Source organism: Paroedura picta, chromosome 2, assembly GCF_049243985.1.
Source record: "Paroedura picta isolate Pp20150507F chromosome 2, Ppicta_v3.0, whole genome shotgun sequence".
Taxonomy (NCBI): Eukaryota; Metazoa; Chordata; class Lepidosauria; order Squamata; family Gekkonidae; genus Paroedura; species Paroedura picta.
The window spans coordinates 8,332,506-8,359,586 of NC_135370.1; the positions used below are offsets into that span (position 1 = coordinate 8,332,506).

The 27,081-nt window shown below is 44.8% G+C and overlaps 1 protein-coding gene and 1 long non-coding RNA gene across 5 annotated transcripts in view; one reads left to right on the forward strand and one right to left on the reverse strand.

Annotated features, from left to right (window-relative positions):
* SPAG16 (sperm associated antigen 16) overlaps positions 1-26,706 on the reverse strand; it is a 477,747-nt gene extending 451,041 nt beyond the window's left edge. For 3 of the 4 annotated variants that reach the window (XM_077319325.1, XM_077319328.1, XM_077319326.1), the window contains exons 1-2: positions 26,574-26,706; positions 18,496-18,542 (exon numbers count right to left, since the gene is read on the reverse strand). In XM_077319325.1, the coding sequence (XP_077175440.1) occupies positions 18,496-18,542; positions 26,574-26,625 (99 nt within the window). In that variant the 5' untranslated portion in view covers positions 26,626-26,706. Of the gene's footprint in view, positions 1-18,495; positions 18,543-24,696; positions 24,805-25,870; positions 26,052-26,573 lie in introns of those variants that run through there. The other variant, XM_077319327.1, reaches the window with a different exon arrangement.
* LOC143829047 (uncharacterized) lies at positions 14,870-22,589 on the forward strand. Its single transcript, XR_013227987.1, has 4 exons — positions 14,870-15,209; positions 18,058-18,219; positions 21,122-21,247; positions 22,379-22,589. It is a non-coding gene; the product is annotated as an uncharacterized LOC143829047 (long non-coding RNA).
* Positions 26,707-27,081: the final 375 nt, after the last annotated feature.

Sequence of the window (27,081 nt, forward strand, 5' to 3'; positions counted from 1 at the left end):
AGCAAAGTTTTATTCTTGGGATAAGCTTTCATGTGCGGGCACACTTCTACAAAAGATTTGTGTGGGTTGCAGAACAAAGTTTGATTCCAGTGGCACCTTTTAAGATCAACAAAATTTTATTCAAGGTACTTGCTTTTGTATGTATGAACACCCCTTCAGAATTAAACTTCATTCGTCTTAAAGGTACCACTGGAATCAAGTTTTGTTCTGTTAGAATACTGCAATGATTTGCAATGCAAACCCAGTGGAGAAGAACACTACAAATTCAAGTGCATTTTTCACAAGTTTTGGCCAGTTCCTATTTCATTCCTGGCACCTCCACAGTCCATCTTTGGTGGTAGAGCTAGGAAAACTCTCTCCTTGACGCCCTCTAGTCCTATGAACAGCCACAGTACTGGGTAAAAAGCCAATGGCTAGATCCTCTATCATAGCGATCCCCAACCTGTGGTCTATGGACCACATGTGGTCCTTCGACTAATTGGAGGTGGGCCCCGAAGGATGCCTTCTCCCCCCCCCCGCCCCGGCCCTTTACTTCATCCCCCCCAGCCCTTTACAACACACTTCGGGTGTCATTGTCTCCCATCACTCCCAGATGGGACTATCTCGTTGCAGGGTTCCCATTGATTTGTCATTGTCATGAGTTAAAATTTCCATGAAAATAAAATGTTCCTTATGTTCATTGTTGTGGCATGTCTGTATCTTATTTTGAAGGGATGTTTAAACATTACCATAGTGATCAGAGAGCGTTAGGGCAGTGGTTGAGAGTAGAGGAGTAAACTACCCCCTCCCCCCACCGGGCCTCAGTAAAAGTGGTCCCCGTTGAGTGGTCCCCGGTGAGTGGTCCCCGGTGTTGAGTGGTCCCCGGTGATAAAAAGGTTGGGGACCACTGCTCTATCAGACACCCCTTGCCATCTTCGCTTCCTCACTCAAAACAGCGTCCATATTTATCTTTATTTATTATTTATTTATTATATTTATATACCGCCCTCCCCGAAGATACAATGTAACTGCTGTTGTTGTTTTGCAAATGGCTCCTGAAAGGTACAAAGAACAGAAATATGAGGAATATAAATTGTCAATGATAATTCAGATTGGTAGTTGTCAATGGAGATTCATCAGATTGGTGGGCAGTGGGGTGCCACAGGGCTCGGTACTAAATAAATTATAAAAAAAGAAACAACAGACCGAATTAAAAAATTGAAAACTGGCTAATCACCAGGTCCAGATCAATTTACCAATTTATTTAATGAAGTCTCTGTGGATAAGCCAGTGTGACTGTTATTTTGGGGAAAAATTATATTCCAGAGATACTGAGATCATCTGACCATCTAAATCATCTGCAGAGGCTAGTATTACATTACTTAAGTGACATCATTCCTCACCATCTCACTTTTAAATACTGATCATAAAATTCTAACAGCAATTGCAACAACACGTTTAAATATGTTTTTGCGCAAATATGTGCAAATAGACCAAACAGATTACCTAAAGGTAGAGTGATGTGATGGAATACTATGAAGTTTACTAATTTGATAATTCTAGCAGATTGCAACAGCACTTCACGAGATCTTATTTTGTAGACATAAAGTGTTTGATGAAATCAAGTGGAGATATTTACAAGAAGTTCTAAGAGTCTTTGAAATGGAAGATAATTTATGCAATTTACCTAGATGCATCACAACTAATCCAAAAGGGTGTAGATTAATGGCTGTTACTCCACAACTTTTCAACTTCAACATGGTTTAAGATAGGAATGTCTGCTGTCAATTCTTTTAAAGGTATATAAAGCTATATAAAAGGTATAAAGGCATATAAAAGTATATAAAAACCATGTCGTTTAGAGAATTCAATCTCAAAACTCCATCATAAAATTGTTGTAATATACAGATGCTGTGGTCTTTACCGCAAAAAAAATAGCAATTGTCTCTTTGAGACTGTTCAGTCAGGTGTCAGATTATAAAATGAGTTTGGATAAATCTGCTCTGTTGGGATTGCATGTAAAACAAAAGTTTAAATGAGAGCTCTCCCCCATCATAGGGTCCTCATGGCATGTTAATAACATCTGATATCCAGGAATTCCATTTTCTGATCAACGGTGAACCATAGTACCACTCCAACAGTGGAAAAATAGAGAAAGGTCTGTCAATTGCTTCCATGTTTTAGATCTTTCTCCACTTTTTTGCTATTGGATTGATACACTTTACATTTTCTGGTTAGAATACACAGCCATACAAAAAGTGAAGATTCTAGCTAGAGTTTTGTTTATGGCCATTCTGTTGCTAGTGAATCAACCTCTGTTATCTAGAACACAGCTGTTATTTACTAGGATTATCTGGGATAATAAGGCTAGCTTTGACAAAATGGTGGCATGGCGGCATCTAATGCTGAGAAATACTATAAGTTAGCTCCAATTTCTTACTGGTTTAGATGGGATAAAATCAGAACTGAAAAACCGAACTGAAAATTGGTACACCTCTATCAGTCTAGATGTGGAGAAAGAAATGGGATCATCAAGTTAGTAGAGGAAATGATATCAGTTTGGCTTTCGTATAGGCCTGGGAAAAATTACAGAATCATAGAAATGCCAGGTGTGCTTGGATTGAATGCACTCAGTATGTATGCCTGTTAGCTGGTAACGCATTTATGCAGGGTTTTTTTTTGGGGGGGGGGGGGGCTGGGGAATATTTAAACCCTCAATAGGCTTGGGGTTACCAAGAGTGGCTGATTTTATTACAGACAGAAGAATGCTCAGAATTACGGAAGCTATACAGAAATGGGCACACCTCTCACATTATCCATATCTTTAAGTCAGAAGCTTCCTAACTACTACACAATCTCAAATAGATTTATTTCAGTCTTTAAAGGGCTTTATTCTTAATGAACCGGGGGGAAAAAACCTGCAATTCCTGTCCATAAACAAATGAAAGTATCCTGGTCTATAACACAAGATGAGAAACAAAAAACTTATTGATTTTATTTTTTAAAAGGAGGAACGGTACAGTCTGCATAATGCTATAATGAAATGTTCCTCAAACATTAATATAAAACATATATTTAAAAATAATATGTAAATAGTATTTACCCCAGACAGAATTGCAAAAATGGGTGGGAAAAGTAGTAGTAAAAAGGGATTTCTTTTTCATATATGGTAGAAATGTTCCATAGCAAAAGAATAATTGGCAGAATGTATTTAAAGTAATTAGAAGACATTATGAAGGAAAAAAATGTCACGTGATCCAAAAATTGCCCTTTTAGGGCTGTTCCACCAACAACTGAAACCAGAAACAAGAGCTTTAGTTAAGAACTTATTAGCAGCTGCCTTAATGATCTTGGCACAACACCGGGGGAAAAAAAGAGATTTCCCAGGCTTATATAGGTGCACAAAGGTTGGTTTATTATAATGGTGAACAAGATAATGACAATTACCTAAATCTCGGATGGAAAAGGAATGCACAATAAATATTAGTTAAGATTTGGCAGCCATTATTACATATGTGAATGTACTCAGATGAGAGGAGAACATAAGAGGGAATTTTGGAGGGTATACTATTATGTTATGGATTCTCCTAGTTGGCATAAACATCCTGAAACCCATCCTGGTGCAAAGAGTTTAAATCTATCAGCCAGCTTAGCACAAACAGGATCCATTTCTGATGGTTTATTTAGAAAAGTTTTCGGAAGAAAGATACTGTTTTAGCTCTCAAGACTAACTAATGTTGCAAAATCTCAAAACAGGCACCGCAAACACTATCAATGGAAAATAACTTTTAAAACAGCTTCAGGGACATGTTTTAGTGACCCCTAACTAAAGGCAATCCCTTTCAACACAAAATTCAGATGCCTCCCAGAATCTCTAGGTTTCCCCTGGAGAGTGTCCAAAATGGCCAAATTAAACAGTGGGATTCATTTAGGCACTATTAAACAGTACAAATACATTCACCAAATTATTATAAAGCTTTAGACAAATCCATTACCCCTTGCCAGAGCCTCTAAAGGCACTTAAGGCAAGAGACACATGACTGAATTTATCTTAACAACATTAGCATATCATAACTTAACAACACATCTTAAAAATCTCATACTGTTCCCTCACCCTACAGAGAAACCTGCTTAAACTCTATAGGCAAGCCTACCCTCACCGGGGTTTGTCAACTGAAAACACAAACTTCAAACATTAAATCCCATTAAATACCTTTCAATACCAAATGAATCAATACATCAGTTCACTCTATAAAAGCATACCTAAAGGTAAAGGTATCCCCTGTGCAAGCACCAGGTCATGTCTGACCCTTGGGGTGACGCCCTCTAGCGTTTTCTTGGCAGACTCAGTACGGGGTGGTTTGCCAGTGCCTTCCCCAGTCATTACCGTTTACCCCCCAGCAAGCTGGGTACTCATTTTACTGACCTCAGAAGGATGGAAGGCTGAGTCAACCTTGAGCCGGCTGCTGGGATTGAACTCCCAGCCTCATAGGCAGAGCTTTCAGACTGCATGTCTGCTGCCTTACCACTCTGCACCACAAAAGGCTCTAAAAGCATACCTAAACTTATGCAAAAATACCCGTAAGTCTATAACTAAGATACAAGCCATACTGAAGATGCTTAATGGTTCATTTAACAACTTGCAGAGTATTCAGGTTTACCCGGCGCTCTACAGAAAACACTCCAAGGCTCTTGGGCATTGCTGGGCGCAAGGCCAAGAGACCCAAAGGCAGAACAGCTTTCTGCAAGGCTTAGCTCAGCCAAAACATAAAAGAGATAAAGCCAACCAGTTCTTCCAGGCCCCTGGGAGTACAGGAGGGGCTTAAGAACAAGAGAGCATTTCACCCCCCGAAACCCCATTGCGGGGTTTGGCATGAGTTTGGTCACTCCTGAACAATGACAGGACCCTGGCATGACTAGACTTTGCCAGGCCTTCTCAAGCAGGCCATTGTCTGGCATGCACACACTACTACCAAACTGCAATGTCAGGACTTGCCCTCTCCCCATGAGAAAAGGAAAAAAACAGGGTCCTAACATCTCCAATCTCTCTCTCTCTCTCTCTCTCTCTCTCTCTCACACACACACACACACACACACACACACACACACAGTCTTTCTTCCTGCTGCCCAGATGTCATTTTCTTAAGCTCTGATGTAAAGTGAATTGTGGTGTACTGCAGTGGTCCCCAACCCCCAGGCCAGAGACTGGTGCCAGTCCGTGGATCAGTCGGTACCAGGCCGTCCCTCCTCCTCGTCCTCCTCCCCGGCTGCTGCCTCAGGGGCTGCCCTGCCACTCTGCTGCCAGCTCACCTTTGGTGCTCTCCAGCGGCTGCCATAGCTTGGGTTCCCCCTTGGAGTGGCACTGTTCAGCTGCTGCTGGCAGCGCCCCCCAGCGGGCGGTGGGAAGTCAGGGGTACTGGCGGGAAAGCAAGTGGAGCAGGGGCTCAGGTGGCGGTGATATCCCTTTGCAAAGGACTACCGCCCTGGGCCTCAGTAAAATAGTTAAGCGTTGACTGGTCCCAGGTGATAAAAAGGTTGGGGACCACTGGTATATTGGACTGTACTATTTCAAACTGCAGGGGAAGATTCAGGAGCACCATGTATTGCAGCGCTTTCCCTTATCTTAAAAACTCCCTGCTTTCAGAAAACCAGCCCAACCATAGAACCGTTCTCCTTGTGGGCCAAATTTTCCATTTGCACGGAGGTCTCACAGCAAAGAAACATTCAGACCTGGAACCCACCATTTGCAGTTTGAAGTGGCACAGTCCATTCCACCACCTCAATCTTCTACCTCATTGTCACCTCATTCTTTCATGTCTCTTCCCTCAGATGTCACAAACAAACAAACAAAAAACATTCTTAACGTTTGCCCACAGTCTTCAGCTTCAGCTTCAAGGAAGTCTGTTCATTGTAGACATCACTGTGATCTCTACATCTGCTCAGATTCAACAAAACAAATTAAGAAGCCTTGATAACTGATGGCATTACTTGTGTGTTTTGCATATCCTTTGTTCCTGTTCCTCCTACCCATTGACCATGTCTTTTCATATTCTCATCCTTAAATTGTAAGCTTCACAAAATCTGACAAAATCAAGTAACCTGGACTATGGAGGTTAGGGTACTTAAAAATATTACAGTGGAATTATTAGTGGTAGATTCTTAAGCAGAGTTAGCCAGTAGACCAAACCAGCTTTTCTGCTGGATGAGTGGTAACCCCTTTGCCCACCCAAAGCACCAGTGTGTACTCTGCACGGGGCTTTTTACCGAGTCCCAGTTTGAATGAATTCCTTCCATCTACACACAGAATTCGATTTGCATTTTGATTTTGGGCGCTTTAAATTTCCCCTCTGCAACAAGCATGATTAATTCATGGTGACCCTACCTTTCCCCCACAGTATCCTGGAGTTGATATAAGCCTCAATGAAAGGCTCAGAAGTCAGGAGCATTCTTATTAGATAACAGCCCACAGGGAAGGGCAATAGAAAGATTTTAATATTAATAAACAAATCTATAAATAATGAATGACTGCTCTTTCTACAGATGGAAACATGACTGCAGATTTTCGGTCAAACCCAATCAAAACACTTTGTCAGAGGTGTATTTTTAATCACATGTTTAATAGAAGCAACACTAAAACTTGAGAGAGATCAGTCACTCTCTTCTTCATCTTCTTCACCTTCACCTTCATCAATTCCCTCTCCACTTTCTGGTCCTTCACACATAACTTCTGTTGAAGGGGGGTTCTCCGTTTTCTCACCAGAGCTCTCTGCTGCTGAAGATGCTGCTTTTGAACTGGTGGCCTCTGTTGTTTCTGAACTCTTTTTCTCAATGGACTTATCAGAAGGGCTAGAAGGTGTTGGTGGTGGTGGTAGTGGTGGTGGTGGAGGAGTAGGATGAGGAGCAAGTTCTGCTGGTGATGGAGGTGGAGTAACAGGGGGAATCCGTTGTTCCAGCATAGGTTCAGATAATATTTTTTCAACACTGGGCTCTCGTAACAGTGGGGTCCCCATGCACCAACTGGTCAGATCCACTTCCTCCAAGGATTCTTCATCATGCAGTTTGTCTACTGTGTTATTCTCCCGTTCATCCAGATTATAATATATATATATTTATTCCAAAAAGTCTTATCCCTCAATGGAGAGGGTGTTCTGGGAAGCTCTTCATCTGGCAGGTGCTTCTTTTCTTTGCCCAGAAAGTTCCTCGGCTGCAAAATGCTGGCAGCTAACAGCCAAGATAATCAGAATGACGGTGGTCCCTGAAACAGCCAAGAGTAGCTTGTGTCCATAACTATATGCTGGAATCCCCTCATTTGCTAGCCTGCCTGAAGGCTTCTCCAGTTTTGTTGTGCTTGCTGAGGTCATATCAGCTGCATCCAAGGAGGGCCAAATATTCCGTAGGGAGGAGGTTTCATTGATGCGTTCTCTGAAAAGTTTCATGAGGAGGTCTATTTCAGTGATGAGTTTCACACAAGCCACCTGGAGTGTGGGTGACGTGCAATCTATTTTCAGGATGCGGATCATGTGAGAGATGAGTTTCCTCACTGTTGTGTTTGGGATGAGGTCAGTCGACTTCTCGTTCAGCTCATTTTCAAAGACTTCACCCTCACCCTGATTGTTGTCATCTTGACGTGGAAAGAAGCCTGAAGGGGGAGAAACAGAAGTCCCCTGAGGTGAGGGCTCATTCAAGGAGGGTTCTGAGTCACCTGCCGAGATTTCTCCTGCAACACGTGTAGTTCCCTATAGGAGCTGTTTCAGCAACTCTTCTTTAGTCAGTATCTGTGACCCAAGTACCTTCTTCAGTACTACCACAGAGTTTTCACCATTAGGGAGGTCTTCACTGTCTACTTTCATGGAGCCTTTGGGCTCAAGAACATTCATCTGAGAGTCTGAAATGGAGCGTTTCCAAGAGGACGGAAGAGCTGCTTGGCGGGATTGAAGAAAAGGAAGGGTGCGCTGAGCTTCTGGGTCTTCTGCTAGTTTCGTCCCGCTATCTGCAGACCTTTTCCTGGCCTCATTTGTTGGCTTCCCTAAAACTTGGTCAGGCTGCTCATTTTGGACAGTTGCCTCTGACTCCACTGACCTGTGGAGTTCAACAATTTGCTCTTTCAATGCTGCTGGAGTAGTTCTGGGCCAAAACCAGAGAGTTGCATTCAGTTCTGTCTGCCATGGCATTGTTGTGCATGGCCTTCTCAGGCAAAATGTTAAGCAGGCTGCTGCCATCCAGTTTTCTCATTTCTAATGCCTTTGTGATTTCTTGCATCAGAGGCTCTTCTTTTTCACACGGAGTTAAATTTTTATCACATGACCCTGTGCACTCCAGCTTGACTTTGTCATCCAAAGCATCAATGTCCTCCTGAATCCGGCAAATACAGCAGGACAGTTTCTTCGGCAAGACAAGTGTCCTCAACTGCAGAGAGGTCTGCAGCAGGTTCTCCAGGATCCCAGTCGTCACTTCAGTGGCATCAAGGTTTAGGACCTTCAGTGAGGGCAGCCTGTAAAAAAAGGAATCCTGAAAGACTGCCAGGGGATTGTGGCTGAGATCCACCTTGAGCAAAAACTGCATGCCATTCCAGGCCCGGAATGTTCCCTCAGTGATCTGTTCAATGATGTTGCCTCTGAGGTTTATAATCTGCAGGAATGGGACAGCCTCAAATGCATTACTGTCGATTATTTGTATTTTATTACATGACAAATCCAGGTAGGTAAGCGAGAGCAAGCCTTCCAGAGACGAGTTCTGAAGCCTCGTCAAACTGTTGTCCTTGAGAACCAAGTATTCAGTGCAAGGATGGGCCCTCCACACTTCTTTTCCAATAGAGGAAATCACATTTCTGGTAAAGTCCAAGTACATGAAAGGATGAGGATCAACTCCTGGCTTGGGAAGAGAAATTTGGTGGAATCCAGGAGAGTCGGCGATCCTGCTGCAGTTGAGGATTTCCAAACTGCAGTGGCAGGAGATAGGGCAAGGCCCTTGAGCTTCCGCTAGCCCCATAAGAGGCACCAGGAACATCCAAAGGAAGAGGAAGCATAAGCCATATCAGCAAGGTGTATGCCACCAAGCAGGTCTTTGCAGACTGCACAGCAACCACTGTAGCCAAGCTTAATGTAGTCTGAAGATGTTTGTGACATCATTTAGCAGGATACTCAGCATTACAGCATATCCATCCCTATGGCAACAAGGAAGGCTTTGCTTGAAAGGCAAGGACTGATGGGCTTGAGACACTGAAAGCAGCTGGGTATTGGCTACAGGTTATAGAATCATAGAATCATGGTGCTAAAAGGGGTCTCCAGGGTCACCTAGTCCAATCCCCTGCACAGTGCAGGAAACATAACTACCTTGCCCCCCACAGAGATCCCAATTCCATGCCCAGATGTCACATCTTTTGAAATGTTTTAAATTTACTGTCACAACAATATAATACTAATGTTCTTCTAAGTATAATAGTCATAAAATGTACAGCATATTCCTATTGCCCAAAATGTATCTCTTCCTTACAAATTTATGGATTTTAATGTTGATCTAGGACAATAAAAAGATAACGTATCATAACAAAATATCCTGAATAAGTTTTTTAACATCCCAGCTTTGTCTATAAACTGTTTTCTCCAGGTATATATTGTACACAGAGCCATTCCTCCATAATTAGTAGTACCTTCTGCTTCCAATATTCTGCTACTCAAATTGTAGCTGCTATTAGCAAATTCTTTATAAGCTCCTTATTGTTTCTAACCTATTAAGAACTGTAACTGGATTACGTGTGATCTCACAATGAATAATTTCTGTTAGAATCTGTTAGAATTCTTACCGAAACGTTTTGACCAAACCCATCGAATATGGATAAAAATACCAACATGCTTTTTAACATCTCCAGCAACTGAAAGAGGATGTCAATACCATTTTTGGCATTCTTGGTAGGGTATAAACCAGGGGTATTCAAACTGCGGCACTCCAGATGTCCATGGACTACAATTCCCAGGAGCCCCTGCCAGCAAATGCTGGCAGGGGCTCCTGGGAATTGTAGTCCATGGACATCTGGAGGGCCGCAGTTTGACTACCCCTGGTATAAACCATCCATACATCATCTTTGTTGTTGTTGTTAGGTGCGAAGTCGTGTCCGACCCATCGCGACCCCATGGACAATGATCCTCCAGGCCTTCGTCCTCTATCATTCCCCGGAGTCCATTTAAGTTTGCACTGACTGCTTCAGTGACTCCATCCAGCCACCTCATTCTCTGTCGTCCCCTTCTTCTTTTGCCCTCGATCGCTCTCAGCATTAGGCTCTTCTCCAGGGAGTCCTTCCTTCTCATGAGGTGGCCAAAGTATTTAAGTTTCATCTTCAGGATCTGGCCTTCTAAGGAGCAGTCAGGGCTGATCTCCTCTGGGACTGACCGGTTTGTTCGCCTTGCAGTCCAAGGGACTCGCAAGAGTCTTCTCCAGCACCAGGGTTCAAAAGCCTCAATTTTTTGATGCTCAGCCTTCCTTATGGTCCAACTTTCATAGCCATACATTGCAAGTGGGAAGACCATAGCCTTGACTAGATGCACTTATAAGCCAGAGGTCCCCAACACGGCACCCCCAGCACCTATCCTGGTACTCACGAAGTATCTTTAGAAAGTGGGTGGAGTCGGGTGAGGCTCTCTACAGCTGTACAGGTTTTTAAAAATGTTCCTATGACAGCATTTGCCACCACAGCACAAGGATTCTCACTATGTGACTGGAGGTAAGCTGTGGCAGCCATTTTGTGGGTGTGCCCACAACACTCCGCTGGAATTCCACAGACTCAAAAAGGTTGAGGACCCGCTGATCTAAAGAAATATATACTGCATTCTTCAAGCACATGGTTGCAGTGCTACCACAATAGTGGTGTCGCATAGTGTAGGGATTAAGAGTGGTGGCTTCTAATTTGGCAAGCCAGGTTTGATTCCCCGCTCCTCTACATGCAGCCAGCTGGGAGACCTTGGGCTGTCTCAGCCCCACCTACCTCACATGGTGTCTCTTCTGGGGAGAGAAAAGGAAGGCGATTGGAAGCTGCTTTGAGACTTCTTCCAATAGTGAAAAGCAGGGTATGTATGTATAAATAAATAAATAAATAAATAAATAAATAAATAAATAAATAAATAAATAAATAAATACGTACGTACGTACGTACATACGTACATACATACATACATACATAATGGGTTTAAACTAGTACAACGTTACAAGTACAACGATACAGGCTAGATATCAGGAAAAAAATGTTCACAGTCAGAGTAGTTCAGCAGTGGAATAGGCTGCCTAAGGAGGTGGTGAGCTCCCCCTCACTGGCAGTCTTCAAGCAAAGGTTGGATGCACACTTTTCTTGGATGCTTTAGGATGCTTAGGGCTGGTCCTGCGTTGAGCAGGGGGTTGGACTGGATGGCCTGTATGGCCCCTTCCAACTCTATGATTCTATGATTCTATATATCATATTACCATAAATAGATGGGCCATGATTCCCACTTTCGTGGGCCTCTTGTGATAGCCTACGGCCTCGTGCAATAAAGTTGGACTCACTTTGGTGGCTAGCCACCTGGTCTCAGCAGGAGTGGTTTGAAGATTTGCAGGGCCTGTGGCACCAGAGTCAGTTTATGGATTTATGGGGCCCTTGCAGAGTACAATTGCGGTGGGAGGAGCCAGACTGGGGGCAGAGGCCCCCCCAGTGGAAAGGAGTGTCACTCCAAGTGCCCTTGAGAGAGGCTACAGCCCTGATCCATGGGGAGAAGGCACTGCATGGGCCCCTGGAAGTGCAGGGTCTGCAGCACATGCTACATGGATAAACTGGCCCTGGGTCTCAGTCTACTGCCACCATCCCATAGGGCATTGGGGCATAGTGGGAAGACAGCTGCAACAGTGCCTAGAAATTCTACCACATTGCCTCCAGCTGTGTAACAAGAAGTGACATAACAACAGCGGGAAGTGACATTGTTCAGGTAACCCCCCCCCCATCTCCCAGAGATATACAAGAAATCACCATTGTCTGATTCTACATCATTTGTAAAATATCCTTAACATTGATATTGAAAATATTACAAAGACCCAAGGAGAACACTGCTTCCCAGTTCAGTTGGAGAGATCAAAACAAACAGAAAAGGGAAGATGTTTGAGCAAATATAGGCATTAGACACACACATACACACACACATACACACCCCACAAGCAACTACCCGAGTCAAAGTTTAGATGTCCATGGACTACAATTCCCAGAAGCCCCTGCCAGCAAATGCTGGCAGGGGCTTCTGGGAATTGTAATCCATGGACATCTGGAGGGCCGCAGTTTGACTACCCCTGATCTAGGCAGCCTGAGGGGATATTACTGGCTTCTCTAATTTTCTTTAAAGAGAACTTTTCTACTTGTTCTAATTTTACCAAGGCACAACGGAGGAAATACTAGCACAACTATCACAACTGTTGTGATCGGAAAAGTTCCAACACATTATTTGTGCATTAACTACCAATGTGCTATTATTACTTCTCTGCGTGGACCCAAAGGGGATTTTCATGCAGGAGAGATCAGCAGTGGAGAATAATACATGAGCCTATTAAGTGAAAGAAAGCACCTCTACCTCCTACCACTTCATTGCAGGATTCTTATTCCTATCTCATTATTTATTCTGGAACCTAATAACATATCCTCAAACAGTGCTGCAGAGCACGGTTTAGCAGACAAGATTTTGAAATACCCCATTCATTCCTATATCATTTCTTTTCACTAGAGCTATGTTGTAATTAGTTATTTCTGTGCCAGGGGAGATCCCAGATGCAGCACTAAGGCAAGCCATGAACGTCTGCAGCCTTTGTGGACACAGTGGCAGAAATGTGAGACTCTTACCATACCTATAGCCTATTCCAGGGGTAGTCAAACTGCGGCCCTCCAGATGTCCATGGACTACAATTCCCAGGAGCCCTTGCCAGCATTCGCCAGCGAATGCTGGCAAGGGCTCCTGGGAATTGTAGTCCATGGACATCTGGAGGGCCGCAGTTTGACTACCCCTGGCCTATTCCTACCCAGAGCTGTTGCACAAAAAGACACACTGGCCTTTGCTGCTGCCCAATCACTCACCCTTAAATTTCTCCTGCACCCCAGTGAGCATTCAGTGGCTGGATGTAAGCCTAGGGATAGTGTAAAACAAGAACAGCAAGACGCTGCCTAGCATGTTGCCCTCACTAAGCCTCTGCGCAAGCTAATACCTGACTTTTAACCTACAGAATATAATAATAATGATCTATGTTAAAGGGCTATTGTAAAAATAATATGAAAAGATATGAAACTCTCTTGAAAACCCAGAAAGAAATGCTGTTGTCATTAGACTGGTTAGGCTCTTCCTAGGTGTGGCAGAGCTTTTTACTACAACCAACTACCTGTCCTGTCAAATATTGGAGCTGGGTAGGTCTTGCACTTTTTCTTACCAGTGAGGCAGTTCTTGCTGGACTTTCCAAGGCACAGGGCCATGGGCCCACTGATGGCTTTCCTGGAGGTTTTTTCAGAGACCTCACCAAGCGAGGTAGACCCCACCTAGCACTTCAGTTGATGTGCCTTGTACGGGTTGTAGGGTTGTCAGTCTCCAGGTTGTGGCTGAAGATCTTCTGGAATCACATCTGCTCTCCAGGCTACAGAGATCAGTTCCCCTGGAGGAAATGGCCACTTTGAAGGGTGGACTGTAGGATACTACTAGACCCCTCTGAAGTCCCTCCCTTCTCCAAACCATGCCTTCTCACTGAAATCAAGAATTTTCCAACCCAGTGCTGGCAGCCCTAGAAGTGGTGGTGCTGGTCTTTGCTTGGATGGAGATGCCCTGTGACTCCCTCAAAGGATGATCCTTCTGAGCCAGCCTTGTGGAGGTCATGGGACACAGTGGCAGATAGCTGTCAGATACTCTAGTGTTTCAAACTATGCAATCAAAATAAGAAAAGCTGAAATGGCTAAGAGGGCTATCTATCTCCTCCGCTCTTTGGCATGTTGGTGGCACTGTTATTTTTAGAACCTTTGTGTGCAGCTGTGGAGAAGCAGCCTTGAAGTTTGTCAAGATGAATTCAGGCCCCAACAAATTAATGGGGAGAATGATCAGCCTGTATTACTGTGACTTTTTGCAGGTGTTATTAATCCCCTCCAGAGGACTGTCAGTAACTCACTCATCAGCTTGCCGTTCTTTCTGTCAAGGGAGAAGACTCTTTCTGAACATTCATCTTCAGAAACCCTCATGTTTATACCAAGGTCTAGAGCCCGATAATAAAGTAAACATAGTATCTCAGATACGGACTGGATTCTCAAACTGCCTTTGGATTCCGTTTCAGTAACTGGTTGTTACCAGATTTTTTCTTTCATTTCAGACTGTCTGCTAGCAGAATTTATCTGTTCACACAAACCTACTTGCATTGTGTTAGCAATGCATGGCTGAGCAGCTTTTGAGGGAAACTGCTTTCTTCTGGTTTTTACTCCTTCATTGTGCTTCTGAATCACTGGTGTGCTGTTTAAAATGTCTGTAGCATTTCCTGCAGTGATGCTCCTCCCCCCCCCCATTCTCATTGCATGATCTTCTGAGTTTTTAAAACATTCTAATGTGAATGCTAGTGTTAGACAGCTGTAGCACCTTAGTCAATGGAGTCAATGCATCTCAGGGGTGCCACTATAGTGCTAAAGTGCTACATTGGTCTAGTGCTATAGCGCTTGCATTTAAAAAAAACAACTCTAAGAAAGATTGCACAGCAAAAAAGGGTGGCGGGGAAAGTGGTAGTTAAAAGTGTTCAAATTGATCATAGCACTTCAAAGACAGTTCATTAACATAAGGAAATTTGCTGTATGGAATACCCGTTCCTGTATCATTTTACTGTAAATCATGCCAACAACAAATGACACCCAGTGGTAATGTGAAAATCCCCATAGTGAGGAGGGGGGAAGAGGCACATAAGTCAGTAGATTCATGAATGGCTGAATCACACAGCTAAGTACATACCAAAGTACAAATGACTAAGTAGTGGCAACATACTGGAACAATTCTAATTTCCAGTAACCAGCAATGCCTTTGGGTCCCCTGATGTATTTTCCCAAAGCTCACAATGATGATAATTTAAATGTATTTTATGTTAGTTTAATGAAACTAACTCTTTTGCTGTTTTAATACTTACTAGGGCTGACCCTGCTTAGCTTCCAAGATCCGATGAGAGCAAGGTACCATGGGCTTTCCAAGTCAGGAGAAATGCCCACTTAAATAAAGGTAAAGGTATCCCCTGTGCAAGCACCGAGTCATGTCTGACATCTAGCGTTTTCATGGCAGACTCAATATGGGGTGGTTTGCCAGTGCCTTCCCCAGTCATTACCGTTTACCCCCCAGCAAGCTGGGTACTCATTTCACCAACCTTGGAAGGATGGAAGGCTGAGTCAACCTTGAGCCGGCTGCTGGGATTGAACTCCCAGCCTCATGGGCAGAGCTTCAGACTGCATGTCTGCTGCCTTACCACTCTGCGCCACAAGAGGCTCTGCCCACTTAAATAGATACTATTTAATAACTTACTAGGAGTTTTCTCAGAGCAAGCGTCTTTTAATTTCTTTGCTGCAGTCCCCATCTGCAGTGATCTTGGAGCCCAGGAAAATAAAATCTGTCATTATCTCCATTTCTTCCCCATCTATTTGCCAGGAATTGAGAGGGCCAGATGCCATGATCTTTGTTTTCTTGATGTTGAGTTTCAAGCCAACTTTTGCACTCTCCTCCTTCACCCGCATCAACAGGCTCTTTAGTTCCTCTTCACTTTCTGCCGTTAGAGTGGTATCATCTGCATATCTGAGGTTGTTGATATTTCTCCCTGCAATCTTGATCCCAATTTGTGACTCCTCTAATCCCGCCTTTCTCATGATGTGCTCCGCATACAAGTTAAATAGGCTCGCTCTTGTATAGTTCTTCTGTATAATTTTGCTACCTTTTTAAATCTCTTCTGCTTCTGTGAGGTCCCTACCATTTTGGTCCCTTATCATACCCATCTTTGCATGAAACGTTCTCTTCATATCTCCAATTTTCTTGAAAAGGTCTCTGGTCCTCCCCATTCTATTGTTTTCTTCTATTTGCATTGTTCATTTAAGAAGGCATTCTTATTTCTTCTAGCTTTTCTCTGGAATTCTGCATTCAATTGGGTGTATCTTTCTCCTTCTCCCTTGCTTTTCACTTCCCTTCTCTCCTTAGCTATTCGTAAAGCTTCCTTAGACAGCCATTTTGATTTCTTGCATTTCTTTTTCTTTGGGATAATTTTAGTTGCTACCTCTTGTACAATGTTGTGAACCTCTGTCCATAGTTCTTCAGGCACTCTGTCTATCAGATCTAATTTTTAAAATTTATTTGTCACCTCTACTGTATATTAGTCGGGGATATGATTTAGTTCATACCTGAGTGGCCTAGTGCTTTTCCCTACTTTCTTCAATTTTAGCCTACATTTTGCAACAAGAAGCTGATGATCTGAACCACAATCAGCTCCTGGTCTTGTTTTTACTGACTGGATAGAACTTCTCCATCTTTGGCTGCAGAGCATATAGTTAATCTGATTTCTGTGTTGACTGTCTGGTGATGTCCATGTGTAGAGTCGTCTCTTGGGTTGTTGGAAAAGAGTGTTTGCTATGACCATTGTATTCTCTTGACAAAATTCTACCAGCCTGTGCCCTGCTTCATTTTGTACTCCAAGGCCAAACCTGCCTTTTATCCTGGTTATCTTTTGGCTTCCTACTTTAGCATTCCAATCCCCCATGATGATAAGCACATCATTTCTTGGTGTTGCTTCTAGAAGGTGTTGTAGGGCTTCATAGAACTGGTCAACTTCATCCTCTTCAGCAGCAGTGGTTGGGGCATAGACCTGGATTACTGTGATGTTGAATGGTTTGCCTTGGATTCGAACTGAGATCATTCTGTCATTTTGGGGATTGTATCCCAAGACTGCTTTTCCTACTCTCTTATTGATTATGAAAGCTACTCCATTTCTTCTGCGAGATTCTTGTCCACAGTAGTATACCTGATGGTCATCTGAATTAAATTCATCCATTCCTGTCCATTTTAGTTCACTGATTCCTAAAATGTCAATGTTCAGTCTTGTCATCTCTTGTTTAACCACGTCCAGCTTGCCTTGATTCATGGATCTGACGTTCCAGGTTCCTATGGAATAAAAATCTTTACAGCATCGGACTGTGTTTTCGCCACCAGTTACTTCCACAACTGAGCGTCCTTTCGGCTTTGACCCAGTCACTTCATTCATTCTGGCGCTACTCGCACTAGCCGTCTGCTCATCCCCAGTAGCATATTGGACACCTTCCGACCTGAGGGGCTCATCTCCTGGCATCATATCATTTTGCCTTTTGAACTTGTCCATTGGGTTTTCATGGCAAAGATACTGGAGTGGTTTGCCATTTCCTTCTCCAGTGGATCACCTTTTGTCAGAGCTCTCAGCTATGACCTGTCCGTCTTGGGTGGCCCTGCACGGCATAGCTCATAGCTTCACTGAGCTACGCAAGCCCCCTTGCCACGGCAAGGCAGCGAAGGGGGCTTCAGAGCGAGTTACAGAAATCTAATCTGGAGGTGACTGTCGCATGGATCACTGTGGCCAAGTGGTCAGGGGACAGGTAGGGCACTAGTAGCCGGGCCTGGCGAATGAAAGCCTATTAACAATGGTACAAGATAGAAACATAATAGACCCACCCACACCCTGGAACAGATGAATCCATGAGGGAAATCTGAACTGGTCCCACTAACAGTGCAGTCATCAGAAGCAGCGCAGCATGTGTAAGAACATGAAAAGCGACTGCAGTCTGAAAAAGGCCTTGGTCTGTGAGGCACACTCAGAGCAAGCTCAGGAACCTGAGCATCTGCTACTGTATTTAACTGATGTGATCTGCCCTAAGGTGCAATACAAATATAAAAATAAATAAATAAGAAGGGGGAGTATTAGAGAGGAAGCATTCCCTCTGGCCTTGAAAGTTTCAGTGACTTTGCTGGTGTGCTGTTACATTCTTAGCCAAGCTCCAAGTGTATTTGTGTTTGGAGATTCTTGCGTCTCACTGTCAGGTTTTGCTCTGCCCCATCAATACAGACCAGCACCCACCCTGCTACCATGAATGCAATCAGAGGTTTACTAGCAGTGCAGAACGGAGAACAGGATTACTGATGACAGGCTGTCGAAGACAGTAAAACATAAATGTACCTGAATTAATATAAGGATCAAGTCCAGCCCATACACAGCATCAGTTGACAGGTGCGTACATCACTAAATAGACCATCCTAAACCAATTTTGTTATGCTGTTGCCAGTGGTATCTTTTTGGTTCTGTGGTCCTACTGTGTAAATGTAAATGTTTATGACCTTTTTCAGGGGAGATTCTGATATCTGTCTGTGCATTGGAATTGTAGCCACACTAGCATGGATCTTGACTTTAACATATTTTACATCTACTTTAATAAGCTTATTAATACTTCCTTGCCAGATACACACACAACTATGAATTAAGCAAAAGAGAGAGAGAATTTATTACCTCTTCATACTGGTAGTCGTCTTCAGAGCATTCTGTTAGGGTAACCTCTGCGTGTTCGGTTAAGCAGAAAATAGCAGCTATGTTGTTTCAAACGTGGCTTCATAGCATGTTTTGTTTACAATTTATATATCAATTCACTGCCGTCAGAACAGCATCAAGCTGTTCATTCAGAAACAAATGGTCTGCAATGCTTTATGGAAGCCAATGCTGTCTATTTGGAGCTATCAGCCTGGCTGCCAGGGAATGCAACAGCAAAAGCCTCGCCAACAAGAAGAACGGTGAAATCCCACGCACGATTATACCCTTCCAAGCACATTATGTTCAGTGGAATTCTAAGTGGGCAATTCTGCTTAGATTGTTCCTAGACTATGGGTTGCCATTTTGGAGTCTGGTGGCACCTTTAAGACCAACAGTTTAATTCCAGGTACAAGCACACTTCTTCAGAGACAATGAAACAGAATTTGCTCAACCATTACATACAGAAAGAGATTCAGGTGGATGGTCTGAAACAGGGGTAGTCAAATTGTGGCCCTCCAGATGCCTATGAACTACAATTCCCATGAGCCCCTGCCAGCAAACGCTGGCAGGGGGCTCATGGGAATTGTAGTCCATGGAAATCTGGAGGGCCACAGTTTGACTACTCCTGCAGGAACAGAATACAATTGGAGTCCAGTGGCACCTTGCAGACTGGCCTCTCTCAAACTTTTGACCATGGAGTAACCCCAGAAATATTCTTCATGCTTTAAGTAACCCTGGAAGTGATGCCAGCTGGACACAACCCCCCTGCCATGCCCCTGGAAGTTATGTTTCCAGTGAGTCGCTAGTAAAATAAAATGTGTTAAATAAGAAGTTAGCTTCCTTTTTCGGGTGTGTAGTACCTTACCTGAGCAAAACAAGGAAGCATTCATCACAGCAGTCATAAAGCCCACCAGGGAAAGCAGCAGTTCTCCTCAGGGGAAATTATGTGTGTGATTTGGAGATCGCTTGTAACTTTGGGAAATCTCCAGGCACCATCAGGAGGTTGGCAATCCTAGCAAAACCTGATAATCTATTCTCCCAGGGATGGAAAAGGCTGCCAAGGGAAACCTGAGAAGAAAGGAATCCAGATGCCGGCTGCACACAGTCCTTGCACTGGATCCAGGGATGGTTGCTCTCAGCTAGGGATACCAGCCTCCAGGGAACCTGGGGATCCCTGCAACTACAGCTCATCGCAGACAACCGAGATCGGTTTCCCTGGATAAGATGGCTGCTTTAGAGGGCAGCCTCTGTGGCACTGGACACAGTCCATTCCCCCTTGGAGATCTGGATCCCTTGCAGCAGCCCTCCTCCAGCCATTTTCTGCCAGTGGAGCTGAGAAGAAATTCTGAGCAGGGAAATGGGAGAATCCAGTGAGGAGAGGGCAGCAGTGAATTCAACAAGGCCACACACACATCGGTTCCACTTAATATTTCTGGCAAGGGCTTGGAGGAGGAACGTGTCTCATGGTTTAAGGGCCACTCAGCATTTAACACCCACTTAGGGAGGCTGTCCCGCCATGAGTGCTTCCTCCTCCAACTATCTTGCCTGTCGGTCCAGCAGCCAGCCAATTGCATTCTGTCCCCCAACCCCTGACCACCCCTCCTCCTTCCACTTCCCTCTGAGGCTTGCAGGCTGCAGATCCCTGCTGCGTGACAGCTGCCCCTGCCGGTGAGTTCCTGCAGTCTCTCCAGGTCCTGAGAGGAGGGGGAGGCCGTCCGCAAAGTTCTTCCAAAGTTCTTCCACTCCACCCCCTGATCTAATGCCCGTTGTATTCCTGCATGCAATGGGCTTGGACCCTAGACTGACTGACTCACTGACTAACTAATGGATTGAAATGGAAGTTGCCAGTGTATACATATAGGTAGATATAGACATAGATTACCTTTAATGGCATAAATACTTAGAGCAGTTTTCCTGATGACCCTGTAAGGAGTTAATTTTTTTTTACAGTTTCAATTTTTAAAAAACATTTAGCGGGTGATATGACCATATATGGTCATGATGAGCCCCCTCCGCCACCTGCTAAAATAGCCAATGATGGGCCTGGAGGGAGTGGGGAGAGTCCAAGGGTGGGCGTGTCCACAGCTCTGCTTCCCAACCGTATTCTGCATGATTGCGCCACTTCTGGGGTTTCTTGAAGCCTGAGGAATGTTTCAGGGGTTTCTCAGTGGTAAAAATGTTGAGAAAGGCCGAGGCAGAGGGTGAGCAAAATATTAGCATACAATTTATTCAAGTTGTTTGACAGATGCAAGGACCAAACAGGAAGATAAAGCCATGAAAATATGCACAGAGCTACTGAGAAAAGTGGCAAGAGGGATTGTGTAGGAAGGATTGGGGGGAGGGGGGGGGGTGAAAGCTGACCAAATGCATATCCCAGCCTTCTTCTCCCTGAGTTCTGGACTTCATTCTTGTTTGTTTCCCAGTAAGACGGGTCTTAAGGTCACTCTCAGGGCCACCGATCGAAACACCAGGGCTGTCGGTCGGCTAACCCATGATTGCCTCTGTGCATGCCTGCTTGTTTCCACTAGAGATGGAAGACCATAATCTGGTGCTTTTGAGTTTAGCACATAGCTAGTTTCAATGTTGTTGTTTTTCTTTTTGTATAAAGGTAAACAGCACCTCTCTGGAAAGCCACAGGGTCATGATCAGTCAGATTCACAAATACCATGTAATGGAATACCTAACAAAATCTGGCACCAGGGGCACCTTCAAGACCAACGAAGATTTATTCAAGGTGTGAGCTTTCATGTGCATGCACACTTCCTCAGACAAATATCATACCTAGTTATGCACTATAGAACTACTCAACGTGACATCAACAGACCCTTCCCCCCCACACACACACACCTTCTGATGACATGTGGCTCCCCCCTGTGTACTGTTCTGCCTCCGCATCATAAAACTGAGGCCTACAGGCCCAGCCTGCAGGACAGAAAGTCAGGAACTGGACCTTCGATAATTACACTTCAAAAAAACACCACCACCTAAAAATTCATTTTGAAGTATAATTATAGCGCTTGTGGCTAGTCAGCAAGGCACAGTGGGCAAAATGCTGGGAGTACTTGGGATACTTGAGTTCATACGGATCAGCCCGGTCCTGACAAAAGCTAAGCAGGCTGAACGTGCCTAGTATTAGGATGGGAGACCTCCAAGGATTCAGATGGAGGTCTTCCAAGGCAGTGGTCCCCAACCCCCGGTCCGGAGACCGGTCCCAGTCCGTAGATCAGTCAGTACCGGGCTGCAGCTCCTCCTCGGTTGCTTCCTCAGGGGCTGCCCTGCCCCTCTGCCGCCGGCTCACCTTTGGTGTTGTCCGGCCGCCACCATGGCTGGGGCTCCCCCTCGGCGTGGCACTTTGCAGCTGCTGCTGGCACCGCCCCCCAGTGGGCGGCGGGAAGTCAGTCGGGAAAGCAAGTGGAGCAGGGGCTCAGGCGGCAGCAGCGACGTCCCTCGGCAAAAGACTGACCCTCCCGGGCCTCAGTAATATCGTCAAGCATTGACTGGTCCCCGGTGATAAAAAGGTTGGGGACCACTGTTCCAAGGAACACGAGGGTTTCAACACGGAGCCAGGCAATGGCAAACCACCTCCAAACATCCCTTCCCTGGCTGCCAGACAATCCTTAGATCCCTGGGCTACACTGCACACGCCATATGATAAATGCATAATAACTGGAATATGACTCCTCCATGAAGATAGTATACTATTGTTAATGTTTAGACTTCTCAAAGGATTTTTAAAAAATTAATTGGGCTTTGGCGGCATTACAGCCATGTTAGTTAGGTCACTGAGTCTCACTTACAGATAAGAGAGAGGATGAGGAGGCTGATTTCTCATGTCTTACAGAAGACCCCATTGTGAATTTTACAGATGACTCTGATAGATCCAGCTCTGGCCGCTAGACCTCACTGCAGCTCTGGATGTCAATCACAGAGCCATAACAGAGCTCAATACTGGTCTATCTATCAAGATCCAATGTGAGTGGAAACAGCAGAAATGCCAATAAGCGCCCCACATCTACAAAGAAAACGAGCTGTGCATAAGTACCAAAAAATAAAAATTCACAGAGCCTTAACTACTAGTCTGTGTGCCAGAAAAATCATTTTGGCTTGTTTGCTCCTTCAGTTTGCCCAGCTTGATAGCAAAACATTATGTTAATTTAATAGTTTGTAGTAAACATTCCCTGATCTTGCTTTTTGCTAAAAACCTACCTAAACGGTAGATACAGTTCTGTTGTATAACATACAGAAATATATTTAGCTGAGCTCCAATAGTGTCCTTTGAAGAATGGAAGCATATTTGAATAAGTCAACTGCCTTCAGGCAAAATATCTCTATAGCAGGCATGCATCCACTGTATTGTGGAGTTCCTCTATCAAAAGTGACCACCGTGGGATGATCTGACCAACAGACAATATACTCCAATTCCTGGATGCACAAATTTCAAAACAATAAAAATTACATTCTACAAATAAAAGGTGTAAAATACCAGAGCTGCAAAGAAATAGGCGGTATAGAAATCTAAATAAATAAAATATAAGGTTGATTCATCAATACTTGCATTTAATTCAGGATTTTTTTCTTTATCCAAAAAATGAAGGGAAACATCTTTGTTTCTATTCCAAATCAGTTAAAGAGGAAGGCTAGAGTCATTGCTTTGAAAACATGTAATATCTGTCCACTTTGTCTAATTGACTAGCATCTTTTCATTCCACTGATGTTCAGAGACAGGAAAGTTTTACGGATGTGAAAAAATAAAGCTGAAAACAATAGGAAGAGCTTTGTATTACCAACAGCCCACAGAAAGGACCCCTTTGGGCAACAGCAGGGCCAGTGGCGCACAACCAAGGCCCCCACAGGCCAATGAGATGTGCTGCCATTGAGAGCCAGCTCATGATCCACAAAGCCTGTTCAAGAGACACATACTGCCTGAGCATTTTCATCCCATCTTCCCTACAACAGAATCAGGGGCCCCACAAGGTGCTTTCTCTCTGAGGCAACCCATGTTTTACCTTCAAGGTAATCCTTTCTGGGAGGCTACATGTTCTGGGACACACAGGTTGGGGACTAGGATTCCCATCCATGGTATGGGTGACAGTGAGGTGGGAACTCCAGGTTCCTCACTATCATTTCCCTCACCTTTAGTGCTCGATTGGGATCACAACTGTGCTTCATGTGAAGAAAGCGCTTCAGCCTTCTCACCTGTGCCAATTTTCTGACTGGAAATTAGGGAGAAACTGACAAGAATAACACCTTTTCCATTACTGGAAAGTCTCTGGGAAATCCAAACCAACAGATGAGTTGTGAATTCTACATTCAGAAATAATGGCCATATTGTTTTATCCACTAGTGGAATTCCTGTGGGTCCACTGTATAAAAAATACACACACACACTGATTTGTGAAAGGAATGCCAGATGGTTGTTTTATATGAAATTAAAGGAGGGAACAGCCTCAAAAAACATCCCCATCACTTCTGAATCAGCCCTATGGTCAAATAGCCAAATGAAAGCCTGTGTCAAGGCACCTAGATTTTGTTTCAGGTAAAAGAAGCTCTGGCTCTCAAAAGCTTATACTTCTCAGATCTTGTTGATCTCAGACATGGATCTAACTAGTCACAACCAGGTGGCTTTGAAGAGACAGTCTGATCAACATAGTAAAACAAAAAACAAAAAACAAGACATTTACGAAAAGCTAACTGCAAGTCTTATTTGGGGGAGGGGGTAGTAAATTTGGTATATTCAAAGGCAATTTTATTGATTTGAATGGAACTGGATTTTTTTTTTTAGTACCAAGCTACTTAGGCCAAACATTCTAGGGCACTGACCATCAGTAGCTCAGGACCCATTTGTGACTTTTTGAATACTATTCCCAAACCATGTTTCAGAAGTTCCCATGCCCTTGGCTGATGGGGCTGGTGGCTGGTGAATTAGCCACTGCTGCAGGAACAGGGAAGCTGTGAGCCATGCAGGGGTGCAGGTCTCCTGCCAGGAAAATGAATGTGGCCTTTTTGGTTAAGAGTAATTGCGAACGTGGCTCTCTAGGAGCCACAGAGGGAGTACCACTGTTCTAGGGTGACCCCTGCTGGATTTTTCTTTCAAGTCAAAACACTCTCCAATACTTATTCGCAGAATGCAATAAAGTGACAAAGCCTCATCCGAGGGAACTTGACTTTCAAAAGCTTACATACCCCTTTGGAAATCTTGCTGGAAATCTTTAAGGTGCTACCGGGCTTGACTCTAGCTCATCCGTGACAGGGATAGTATTTCATCCAGCAACATGAAAGGCCTCTAAGCAGCTGGAGGAAAGAGAACAACATAGAAGATGGAGCAAATGGGCATCTGAAAGGTCAATGTGCTCCTTCACATCAGAAAAACACTCAGGTTTCCATTGGGACGGTGGAGAAGGAATTGGCAGGGCTAAAGATGAATGTGGTAGTAAAGAGCATCTTTCAGCTCTACTTTATTCTATCTTTAAGAAATTTCTCGCCTGTTTAGCAACTGAAGCCTTAATTTTTTTAATTCTTAGAAATGTTAGCAATTGTGGCTGTTTGGTTTATAAAGAATATACGTTTTAAAGGACTAAAGCATGAAAAGTGTGTTTTAGGAGTTTGTGAAGCTAACAAAACTGAGTAACATACAATCCACTTATTGGGGGACAGGGAGAGTTAGGGAGCAATCCCAACTAGGTCTGGTCAAAAGCAAACTCCATTTTATTCAATGGGTCTCAAGGAAAGTGCTTTTAGGGTTGTAGCCTCCATTGCTTATCATCCCAAAGTGATTCCTCTACCCTTTTGCTTTATGCACCTGCATGCCAAACCCAAGGGACTTGTAGGGCAGGGATTCAAAACTATGTCGGTGTGACTCCAAAGTATGGCCAATCAGGATTTCCAATCTAGAAATCCCACAACTTATGCCAGGCATAAGCCTCTGGGCAGTGAGGAGCACTTCGCTTGAAGTGTGGTATGGGAGAAGAATTTTATGGATACTGTGGGCTGCCAAAAGGACAAATCAGTGGGTCCCAGACCAAATGCAGCCTGAATTCCTGGAAGCTGAAATGGCTAAACTGAGGCTAGATCCAGATGAGTCTGTCTGTAGCATTAGAAAAGACCAAGGGCCATTCCGCACGAGTTCAGTGTAGCAGAAGGCTTGCAAATGGTACCCTTCTTCAGATAGACCAAGATGGAGGGCCTTGTAAGTCTAACTGGAGAAAAGAGCCAGAGTCCAGTAGCACCTTCAAGACTACCTAAATTTGAGGCAGGGGAGGAGGTTTTGTGAGTCACTGCTCCATTCTTCAGATAGATCAAGATGAGTGGCCGCTTCAGTTTGTCTTTAGCAGCAGAAAAGAGCCCCTTAAAGACTAACCACATGTGTGAGAGAGAAGAAGCTTTTGGGATTTGTCCCTGTCCATTTCTTCAGAGTGAGGCCATCGTCCTGGGATCACATTACCAGAACACAAGAGTCCCTGGAAGAGACAGCTTTGCTGGGTGAAGTGGGCAGGGATGGAGTCTGCAGAGAAAGAAGAGTTGGGCTTCCTACCCTGCTTTTCACTGCCCAAAGGAGCCTCAAAGCAGCTTGGAATCGCCTTCCCTTCCTCTCCCCACAACAGGCACCATGTGAAATAGATGGGGCTGGAGGGAGCTCTGACAAAACGGCTCTGCGAGAAGTCTAACAGGACTGTGATTAGCTTAACAGGACTGCGACAGGTCCAAGGTCACCCAGGTGGCTGCATGTGGAGAAGCAGGGAACCAAACCCGGTTCACCAGATTAATAAAAGTTGCCATTGCTCTTAACCACGACATCACTGGTCTGTGAGACCCAAGCAAAACCTCGGAGAGGCCATCCATTCAAGCATTCAAGAGGTCGCCAGGCTTGACGGCATATTACAGAGAGAAGGCGAGAAAGCCCCCTGGGCATGTGCAGAGTGCTGGCAGGTTCATCACTGATAAGAAGGAGGAGGGCCCAGATTTATCCCCCGCATGAGGCAGCGGAGCAGAAGCCCCTTCTGCCAGCGCCCTTCCCGCCTCCCCCCGACCCCGCGCCCGCGCCCGCCCCGCAGGAAGGATACGCTGCAGGCAGAAAGTGCCCTCGGAAGCGGAGACGGCGCCGGCCTCCTCCATGGCTACCCGCAAGACGCGTCTAGCGGTTGCTACGGCGGTTGCTACGGGCGACGCCGAGCCCGCTTCCGCCCCCTCCCATAGAGGCCAGGCTAGAGCGGCGCGCCCGCGGGCCAGACTTCCGGCTGGTGGCGGTCAGGCGTGCGCGGCGTGGGAGGAGGAAGAAGTCCGGCCCTTCCAAGCTGTGGCGCGCGGAGGAATCGCCAGCCTGGGGCGGAAGCAGACGCTGTCAGGAGACACGTTAGGCAGCGCCAGGGAGAGGCCTACCTGACAGCAGTGTTGTGAATATTGCAAGATCCGGGTGGAAAAACCCGTGATGGTGATTCGGTGGAGCCTGAGCCGATCTCTCTCTCTCTCTGTCATTGTGTCTTGTTTCCCACCCTGTCTTTTTAGACCCAGGGCAGTTGCATCGTAATTTCAAATATATACATTCGCATGCAATGCAAGCGGAAGGTTTCC